Source organism: Atta colombica, unplaced genomic scaffold (assembly GCF_001594045.1).
Source record: "Atta colombica isolate Treedump-2 unplaced genomic scaffold, Acol1.0 scaffold187, whole genome shotgun sequence".
In the NCBI taxonomy this organism is placed as follows: Eukaryota; Metazoa; Arthropoda; class Insecta; order Hymenoptera; family Formicidae; genus Atta; species Atta colombica.
In genome coordinates, this window is record NW_017259279.1 from 2436950 (window position 1) to 2447200 (window position 10251).

Genomic DNA, 10251 nt, shown 5'->3' on the forward strand with positions numbered 1-10251 from the left:
TTATAATATGACTATTGTAAAGAAATGTAATTGAAGTTTGGAGCGTTCGTGGAGCGAAGATTAAAAGTAAGCCCAAACTAAACAGACAGACAATTGATCTCTCGTATGTACGTATTATCGAAAATTTTCTATGCTTTTTCCTGTGTTTGGAACCAAAATAGGATAATGTCTGAAATCATTGTAGAAAAAAATAATTCGTTGAGATCCCGAAAGGGATCCGAATAATTCAAAAGTCCCGCGCGTACCCCTGTATGTGCGATCGCAAATTTCCTGTCCTGACGTTTGTCCCGGCGATCGATGTTAAAATCAAGTGCGAGAGCAATGCCTAAGATTATTGACGCATCAAACGTCAATCACAGTAAAGGAATAGAAATTATCCTATACAATTATTCTGCATTCGTTTATGCAGCGATTAGCGTTTATGCGGTTTACGCAGAAGTATTATTCACCGAGTGTTAAACAAGGATTAAATGATATTCTTTGCGCTAATCGCTGCGTAAAAGAATGCACCCTTATTGTCACATATGCCTTGAAATATGATTAATGTTGTGTAACGAATAATTAATTATTGCGACTGAAAATTTTATGCGATTGATCTCCGTATATTATTGTAAGTATATCATTGTAAATTCATGTTTATTCATTGTGAGAATCATTATGATTATCATCTCATACTTATCGACGTAAGTTATAACTTTGCAGGAACTCATTGTTAAATGTATTGTTTAATGTATTGATTGTCACGAAATATAAATACTGTTGTTGAACAAGACTCATTAATTACATCTATTTTTATAACAATAGCATTAGGATAGCATTTAACGTAGACATTCAGATGTTAAATAATGAGATCTTTATTTACAACAGAACTTACAGTAAGAATATATTTTTCTAGGCACTAGAGCTTCTAGATGAATCAGAACTTGATTCATTCTCTTTTCTTAACTCCATTTTTATTTCCATTTCAGAAACGTACTGCTCCATCGCCCGCTCGTATGTTTTATCTTCTAATAGTTCTTCCTATCAATTAAAGATATTCTTAGTATTATTAAAAAATTAATTTAATCGATAATAGATGGAATAATTTACCTTTTGTATCGTTTGGTATATGGACAGAAAATTCTGCGTTGCAGATTTTACATTTTCGTTTGCCAAATTAGTAGTTGGTATAAATTTCTGATCTTTATGAAATCTTCTGTAACAGAAAACATATTTACATATCATAATATAAATATTTTATTGAACATATTAAGATGTCTTACGATCGAATAAGATCCTCTTTATAAAAGATAGGTGTAACTGGCTTCTTTGGCAATCGTCTGTCGAATCTTGGTTCGTATTTCGGGGGAAAAGCTTCATACACTACCAACCACAATGGTGCGTCTTCCTCTTTTATAGCTTTACCTTTTAATAATGAAGCAATTCTGAAATATATTCTTATTATTAAAAAATGCTTAGATTATTCATTTTTAAAGTATAAGAACCTAGATATGATGAAAAGTACAAGCATAATAAATAAAAGTACAGATAATAAGAAGTAGAGGAACAAGGAATAACACACAATAGATTTCAAGCTATCAGAAACTGTGTACCAATGTATAGCAATTTTTGGTAAATTGAAATTTATCATGTATTATTTCCTATTTCATGGGCATACATTTGAAATATTTTTATTTAAGACACATTATTTGCAATACAAGTATATTTTATATTTCAGTAGAGCATATGAAAGTATTACATATTTTGTATTTAAAATGGAAAGATTAAAAGCTTTTGTATTTTGTAATTCAAATAATAAAATTGTCAATTTTAGTATTCAAAATACAAAATACTTCCAATCTTTTGTTATTAATGCTGAGATACAAAATACTTTTATATGCTTTCATGAAATACAAAATATATTTTCAAGTATTTTACTGAAATATAAAATACAAAATATTATTGTCTTATATATACTGTTTTTCAAATAAAGGCTTTTTTTAAATACATGCCCTACTCTATTTGTATTTCTAACTGTGTTTTTCATTATGTCCCAAGACCACTAACACTAATAGATTTAAGAGCTTCTAAAGAGAAAACTTGTAAACTTAAGTTCTAAAGATGATGTGATGCATAAACAATTTAATACCAAGATAATATCTATAATTAAGATAAAAAAATAAAATGTTGTTACTCTGTAGTTTCTTAACAACTGCCAGATTATTTCTAAAATAATTTTGAATGTGGACTCACCTGGTATATATAGTGCCAATTTTTTCTAGTCTGCTTTGTGCCATCGTATATTTCTTTGACGAATAGATTTCCACGAACAGATTCAAAACAAAATTAAGGGTCAACCCGCTTAACTTTGCGAACTGGACATTCACAATCTAAAACATAACCTTTCAAGCAATCGTCAAAACATATCATCGCCATTTTTAAAACGTTACAGTCCGAGAAACATGACAGCAAATTCCCTAAAAATTACACGTGGAACGACTGGAGTTTTTTTGACGCAAAGATTTAGAGCTCGCATGTGTTTTCCCGCGTAAATGGCAGAGAGTGATTTGGAGTGGTTTCTCTTTCAAAGGATTTCGGTTTTCCTAAGTATTTATTTTACGAGAATTTACAGCGCGATAAGTGTCCATTGCCCACTGCAAAAATGGATACGGAATTCGATCAGAATCTGGAGCAGATAACGCGCGAATATGTTGATTTTCTGGACGATGTGGTAAGTATCGTCAAAATTTATTGTTTATAACATTTACTTAGCTACAATTTTTAATTGTATTTTAATTCTCTGTAATAAATTTTTTTGCTTATGGAAAAAATATGTAATATGATAAATGAAAAATAATTAATAAATCCCTATAAGAAATAATATAAGTACTTAGATAAGTATGTAACTTCATCCTTATTTACAAGTCACATGGCGTTATTAAATGTCACATTATTATTATACTAAGATCATATTTACTTTTGTGCTTGATACTTTTATGAAATCTTTGTGCTCGTTATTTTTGTAGGAAGACCAAAGCATATATGCCACTATGATTAAGAATATGATGCAGGAAGATAAAAACAGATTGGTCGTAAACATCAATGACTTAAGAAGAAAAAATCCTGCTCGTACAGCAAGGTATATAATAAATTTATCTCTTTAGCTCTTACCAATATACAGCATGAACAAATTATGTAAACTGTAAAATATTAAGGGTAATTATAAGAGTCAATTATGTTGCAGCTTGTTGAATAACTCCTTCGAGGAGCAATTGGCATTTCAGAACGCCCTGAAACAATATATCTCAAGCATAGACACTGATTATGCCAAAAGCAACAAAGAGTTCTTCGTAGCTTTTGAGGGCAGTTTTGGAAACAAGCATGTCACACCGAGAACACTTACTTCTCGTTTCCTGGGTAACTTGGTATGTGTAGAGGGTATCGTTACAAAATGTAAGTAATAGAGAAAAGTAAAGAAAGAATTTAATTTCTGCATAGAATTATAGAATTTATCTGTAAGTCTGAGCATATAATTTTGTATTAATAGATTTATTTAATTTATTCGTGTGTTACATTTATCAAGTTTTATATTTATAAAAATTATATATTTATGAGAATAACATCACATTTATGAAATAAAGATACTGAAAGAGCGAATTTAATTTTTGCTTCAGACTTATTTATAGAATTTATTAGATTCTATTTATAATTCTTCTTTAATAGATCGATTCATGTGTTAAATTTGTCAAGTTTTATGAAATTTATATTTATAAGAATATTTTATATAAATAAAAACGTTTATCATAGGTTCATTAATACGACCGAAAGTTGTAAGGAGCGTCCATTACTGTGACGTGACCAAAACAGTCCTAGAAAGAGCCTATTCAGATCTAACTTCCTTGGAGGCATTTCCTCACTCTGCTATCTATCCAACTACTGTAATTATTTCTGCCATTTAAATGAAATGTAAAGAAGTATTTGTTGTTTAGTTTGAAGATTCATTTTTCTGCTTAATAGGATGAAGCTGGCAATCCACTTGAAACAGAATTTGGTTTATCGACTTACAAGGATCATCAGACACTCACTATACAGGAGATGCCGGAAAAAGCTCCAGCCGGTCAATTACCACGAAGCGTGGATATAATTTGTGATAACGATTTAGTGGACTTATGCAAGCCTGGAGATCGAGTGCAGATTGTTGGAAACTACCGATGTCTGCCGGGAAAACAAGGCGGATATACAACCGGAACTTTCAAGTATGTTCAGATAAAAATCGAGAATTGTTTTCCAGTTTAATTAAATCTCATAATTCGTATATCTTTATCTTAAAATTCACTGGTATAATTATCATGTGTAGGACCGTTCTAATCGCTAATAATATAATGCAACTGAGTAAGGAAGCTAATCTTGCGATCACCCATGACGACGTAACTATGTGCAAGAAATTGGCTAAGAACAACCCCTGCAAGAATATCTTCGAGCTTCTCGCCAAGTCTCTTGCGCCATCCATACATGGCAATGAATATATAAAAAAAGCGATTTTGTGCCTTCTTTTGGGTGGAGTGGAGAAGATTTTACCAAACGGTACAAGGTTGCGAGGGTAAGCTTTTACACAATTTATAATTTCATTGAAAAACAGACTTCAAAATCCTCAATAGTTTTGTGCACATTGCAGTGTTCACTAATGATAATTGTGTAATAATATAATCGGATCTTTTTGATATATGCCAGAGACATAAATGTGTTACTAATTGGAGATCCATCAGTGGCCAAGTCGCAATTACTACGTTATGTGTTGTGTACTGCTCCACGAGCAATTCCAACTACTGGAAGAGGATCTTCCGGCGTTGGTTTAACGGCGGCGGTTACAGTCGATCAAGAAACTGGCGAACGCAGACTGGAAGCAGGCGCGATGGTCTTGGCGGACCGCGGTGTCATTTGCATCGACGAATTTGATAAGATGTCAGATATTGATAGGACGGCGATACACGAAGTGATGGAACAGGGAAGAATTACGATAGCCAAGGCGGGAATTCACGCCAGCCTGAATGCGCGCTGTTCGGTATTGGCGGCCGCGAATCCTGTGTATGGCAGAGTAAGTTCGGAATTTCATTTTAAAAAAGCTATTTGTATCTGATTCTGTTTAATGACAAAATTTAAACTTATACATTTCTATGTAATTTACGAAAAAGCTTGAATTGGATTCGCCTTTTAGCAAAAATATTTCTATATTAAAAATTGTATATAATTACTCACATAAAATATAATTATAATAAATTAATATATTAATTATTAAGTTGATTTTAAAAAATATGTGAATATTATTTAATGAAAGCCCACATTTTCAGTACGATCAGTATAAAACTCCCATGGAGAATATCGGCCTGCAAGATTCTCTATTATCGCGTTTCGATTTACTCTTTGTTGTGCTGGATATAATTGATTCGGATCAGGATCATGTAATTAGCGATCACGTCGTCCGAATGCATCGATATAGAAGTCCTCTGGAACAGGATGGGGAAGCTCTGAGTTTGGGCTCAAAGTTGGATATGTTGACTACGAAAAATCCGGATGATGTAGCTACCGAGGAGACCCAGTCGCAAGTTTATCAGAAATATGATCCACTTTTACACGGGCAAACGCGTTCTAAAAAGTAATCCATTTTTATCATACTATAATTTGTTACATTAAATATACGAGCTTTGGTTCAATCAATCTTACAACAATACGAAGCTCTAATTATGTAAATTTTATACAAGAAACTTATTTTTCTTTCTCAGCGACCAGATCCTCACCATACAGTTCATGAGAAAATACATACACATTGCACGGTGCATGAAACCTAAGCTCACGGAAGAAGCTAGCACTGTTATTGCAGAAGAATATTCGAGACTTCGATCGGAAGAAATGGTGGAATCTGATGTTGCGAGAGTGAGTAGAAGAAAAACTCCAGACTTGAATTTTAAAAATATACAAATGCGTGTCTAACATTTTTTTCGAATAATTAGACTCAACCGGTAACTGCGAGAACCCTGGAAACGCTGATTCGGTTGTCCACGGCGCACGCAAAAGCACGACTCTCGAAGAATGTGGAAAGCGAGGATGCATGCGCCGCGATAGAGCTCGTACAATTTGCTTATTTCAAACGCGTGCTGGAGAAAGAAAAAAGAAAGCGGCGACGCCATGATAGCGACGAGTCGGAGGCTGCAGACGAGGTAGAGGAGAACAAGCAGGCGAAGCGCTCTAAAAGGGCGAAAAGAACAGATTCGGATGAAGTCGATCCATACGAATACGATAGTGATGATGAATATATTGAACAAGCAACAAGAATAACCAGGTCACAAAAAGCCAGCACGCACACAGAGTCGCACAGCACGGAGACCGAACGTCCGGAATCTTCCGTTTCTGAAACAACCACCATTCCTCAAATAGCGACTGCGACAATCACGCAGGAAAGGTAATTTGTTAAATTAATTATGCTTTATGAATTAGTAGAATCATTTAATTAAATAATTATATAAATTTTATTTATATAATTATTACATAATGATAAAATTAATATAATCGTTAATTAAATAAATGACTTTCCCTCGCATGACTTTCTTTACGCCTTAAATTTTCAACATATTATTTTTATATTTTTATTTTATTACGTGCCTGTTAAAACAAATAAAAATAAAAGTTACAGAGAAAGTATAAATATTTATTAATTTTATTAATTTCTTTCTAATTTTAGACTTGCGATCTTCAAATCGTCACTTAACAAATTGTTCCAAGAACGCAGAGTTCAGAATATTCCGAAGACAGAAGTCATCAATCATCTAAACACAACACTTTCTCTGAACTTCACATCCGATGAAATTAACGCCGCTATTAACACTATGACAGATGCAAATCAGATTATGGCGGTGGAAGACCTTATCTTTTTGATATAAAACATTTTTATGTTTTATTATTACATTTTAAACAATAACCGAAGTAAGTGATATTTTTAGATTATTTATCAGGTAAAATAAAATTCCTAAGCACTCGCTGTAATTGATTAGATATAAGAAATCATTCATTATAAGTACAATGAATGATAAGGTTTTTTTTTTATAATTTATGCGAATCTTCTGGATAAATATTTTTTTATATCGTTTATAATTATTACTAGGAATCGAATAATATGTACACGTTTATAAATAATGGTATCTAATAACATTTATTTGCCCTATACTCGATAAGACAATACATTGGCACATAAACTAGCAACAATCATCAACATTCATTACAGTAAACGTAATGCGGCTTAAAACGTTAAATCCATTTTCCGCTTCTGTAAATATATTATGTATATGCATAACATTCATCGTACGTGTGTGCGTATGCTTATTATTGCGCTAACATCGATCGCGTTTTGCTAAAGGTTCGTTTCACAAATTTACTTGCGACCTACTCACACATCATCTCGTTACAAAAACTTACGACAGTATATTTAATATAAATGCTCCATTTAATTCTCGTATGTTCAACATACACAATATAGAGAGCCGATGCAATCGCGTTTTCAAAATAAATTATGCCCTCCGCTAAATAATTCTCCTGATTGCACAACCCTCCTATTCAGTAAAGCGACACCCGTAACAGCGTTACTATATTAATTAATTAATAACAGAGATAATAACATCAACGGTCACGCTAAAACTTTTATAATTGTCAATATCAAATCAATCGCGTAGATCTATGATACAGGCCTTTGGGACATATTCTTGTTGTAAGGAGGAAAGAATCGACGATCTGCAATGTCCAACATTTTCTTTTTTTTCTTTTTTTTTTTTCAGACAAAATCAGTACCCTCTTCACGACAAAAATATCTACGATGAATCCTATGCTAATTGTACTCACAGTTGCCCTTAATAACATCATAATCGACTTTAGCTACTAACTCTCACAATGTCACAATCAACTTCGTGTCGTACAAAATTTACTACATACAATTATAATTATCTCGAGACATTTTAAAACTAGCTGACGATGCATGAATGATAGTAGTACGCGAATGATGTACGAAAAAATTCTTCAAAACACATACATCGAAATCTTTTGACAAATTGATATTTCGAGGATTCAAGCATTTTTATATGAGTGATTTGACGGCAGTGATGTTCCGAATTCGAAAGTATATGTAAGTATATGTAATTCGCGAATATATGTATGTTTCGATAATTATAATTCTCTCTCTCTTTCTCTCTCTCTCTCTCTCTCTCTCTCTCTCTCTCTCTTCCGGTAGGAAATCGATTCTTCTAACACGATGAGCTTCGATAGAACGAAAGATTTGAATGTTTTTGTTCACTTTATGCACACTGTCTTGGACGTAGTAAAATATTAATATGGCTTTCAGCAGTGAGGGTGGCGAATTGCGATCGAAGCTCAACGTATTAAAGTTCCTCGAATTTGGGCGAGTGAAAATTATTAGGCACATACCACATTTCTCCTTGGATCTTCATCCTCACTGAATTACAAAATTCTTAGATTAAGAATTTGTCTTTTACAATTGCTAAAAGTAAGAATCGTCAGTTCACAATCTACTACGATTGTAATCTACGTCCATAATTTTGAAAAGTTCAGAGTTCGTCCTCGCTGGACTCGCTGCTGTAAGCCAATTGTTCCTTCCACCATTCTCGAACTTCCAACATGACGCTGGAAACTTTAGGCGCGGTTGCTTTGTTGTTCAACGCTTCCCTTGCCTGCCTGCTTTGCTCTGTATTTTCCGTTAAATGATGCAAATTATTTTTCACCATTGCTACAAAAAATAATCCAAAATAATTCTGCGCCAAAGATAATTAATACGATATATTGTATGTATAATACGAAAGCCAAGTGATTATTTTGGCTTACCTGGCGGTCTGCTATTCCTTTTCTTCGACACTGCGATCTTATCCTTCTCGGATCGAACGGATGCTGGATCCGATAAAGTTGGTGCTAGGTACTTTCTTCCTGAAGCACTTCCTATGCTGTCCGATCTTGGAAGCACCATCGGTTTCTTGGCCCTGTATTTTGGAGCTTCGACATCCTAATAGTTGAAAACAAGATAATAAACTTTTTTCATCAAATTATATTACTTTTTTGAAATCATAATGATGGTACAAATTCTAATTTTCATAAATAGAAGTTGATACTTAAAAATTTTTTAAACAAAAAATGTCACTATTGGATATCATTGATTTATGATATAAAAATATCAATTCACATTTTTCTACAAGAAATGCTTGGGGTGTAATAAAGTAAATAAAGTGTGAGATAAGACGCACCTTTATTTCAGTCTCCTCTTCACGATCAACACTAACTTCCTTGCCTTTCTCTTCTTTACCTTTCTCTATATCTTGAGGTGGCACAGCTGTGTTATTTGTAGCACGAAGACCCGCGATAAGATTGTTTTGTTTCTGCAAAGAAAAAAAATTATTATTTCTCTGATACGATTTCAGATTAAGTCATTCTCACCGCTCGTATCTTCTTCAGGCAGCCCTGTAACCAAGTTCTGATGGTTTGCTTAGCTACTTCCTCCTCAATTATATACTCGAATTCTTCCCGTGCAAGAAGTTCTTCCAATTGTAGCGCTTTCCTTATATCCACTGAGCGATACGATAACATACTAAAAAATTTTTATTAAGAAAACATTGTAAAATATTCGAATAATGTAAAATATAATGAATGAAAAATTCACGAATTGAAATATTTAAAACATCTAATAAAGAAAAAACTACGTCCTATAGAAAATCTGTCCTGAGAAAATCTCAAATATCTAAAAATTTTACTTAACAAGCTATAAATGTTTAATATTTCATTTACAATTCATATTGTAAAATTTACTTAATGACATCGTGAAAGGTAACATCTTCGCCATTGTGCAATCGTTCGAGTTCGTAGCACATGTATTTGAAGAGCAGGCGATCCTTTTGTGGATCGGTCTCCAATCTACCTTTCAACAATCGCAAGATAAACTTCACCTGAAATCCGCAAACATCAGTATTTGCTTCTTAAAAATTGTATTATTTCTAATATAACACGGATTCGCGATAAAATCATACCCGCTTCACCGGTATAACACCTTTCTGATGATTATCAACAACATTCCACGTGTTCTGAAAGTTCCTTATGTCTGCATACGATAATAACGCATCCTCTTCATTTGAATAGAATAAAGAAAAGTTCTCCATAATAATAGCTGTTCAAAAAGAAAAAATTTCAATCTTTGTTTTATTCCCTTTAAATTACTCTCTATAGACATCT

General features: G+C 33.1%; 3 protein-coding genes across 3 annotated transcripts in view; 1 reads left to right on the plus strand and 2 right to left on the minus strand.

Moving 5' to 3' along the window:
- Positions 1–891: 891 nt before the first annotated feature.
- On the minus strand, positions 892–2423 carry LOC108686494 (28S ribosomal protein S23, mitochondrial). Its single transcript, XM_018191833.1, has 4 exons — positions 2233–2423; positions 1263–1424; positions 1090–1195; positions 892–1020 (listed from the first exon to the last, which is right to left on the minus strand). Exons 1-4 carry the CDS (start codon positions 2274–2276, stop codon positions 892–894), a joined length of 441 nt encoding a protein of 146 aa, XP_018047322.1. The 5' UTR covers positions 2277–2423.
- Positions 2424–2554: 131 nt separating this feature from the next.
- LOC108686601 (DNA replication licensing factor Mcm3) lies at positions 2555–6929 on the plus strand. Its single transcript, XM_018191999.1, has 11 exons — positions 2555–2710; positions 3006–3118; positions 3224–3432; positions 3787–3917; positions 3997–4235; positions 4337–4579; positions 4711–5074; positions 5328–5632; positions 5760–5910; positions 5988–6436; positions 6716–6929. Exons 1-11 carry the CDS (start codon positions 2642–2644, stop codon positions 6912–6914), a joined length of 2472 nt encoding a protein of 823 aa, XP_018047488.1. The 5' UTR covers positions 2555–2641; the 3' UTR covers positions 6915–6929.
- Positions 6930–8487: 1558 nt separating this feature from the next.
- The window catches only part of LOC108686602 (sodium leak channel non-selective protein), a 20207-nt gene continuing 18443 nt past the window's right edge, over positions 8488–10251 (minus strand). The window contains exons 49-54 of the mRNA XM_018192000.1: positions 10050–10186; positions 9832–9968; positions 9463–9613; positions 9273–9404; positions 8860–9034; positions 8488–8764 (exon numbers count right to left, since the gene is read on the minus strand). Of these exons, the coding sequence (XP_018047489.1) occupies positions 8586–8764; positions 8860–9034; positions 9273–9404; positions 9463–9613; positions 9832–9968; positions 10050–10186 (911 nt within the window). The 3' untranslated portion in view covers positions 8488–8585. The remainder of the gene's footprint in view (positions 8765–8859; positions 9035–9272; positions 9405–9462; positions 9614–9831; positions 9969–10049; positions 10187–10251) is intronic.

What these genes read in the sequence shown, in the direction of transcription:
- LOC108686601 (XM_018191999.1), top strand. Translation starts at nt 2,642, where the DNA reads ATGGATACGGAATTCGATCAGAATCTGGAGCAGATAACGCGCGAATAT. An exon ending in TATACAACCGGAACTTTCAA is followed by an intron (nt 4,236 to 4,336) that starts GTATGTTCAGAT and finishes TATCATGTGTAG; the next exon opens with GACCGTTCTAATCGCTAATA. An exon ending in AACGGTACAAGGTTGCGAGG is followed by an intron (nt 4,580 to 4,710) that starts GTAAGCTTTTAC and finishes GATATATGCCAG; the next exon opens with AGACATAAATGTGTTACTAA.
- LOC108686494 (XM_018191833.1), bottom strand. Translation starts at nt 2,276, where the DNA reads ATGGCACAAAGCAGACTAGAAAAAATTGGCACTATATATACCAG. An exon ending in ATTGGCACTATATATACCAG is followed by an intron (nt 1,425 to 2,232) that starts GTGAGTCCACAT and finishes AATATATTTCAG; the next exon opens with AATTGCTTCATTATTAAAAG. An exon ending in AAAGAGGATCTTATTCGATC is followed by an intron (nt 1,196 to 1,262) that starts GTAAGACATCTT and finishes TTTCTGTTACAG; the next exon opens with AAGATTTCATAAAGATCAGA.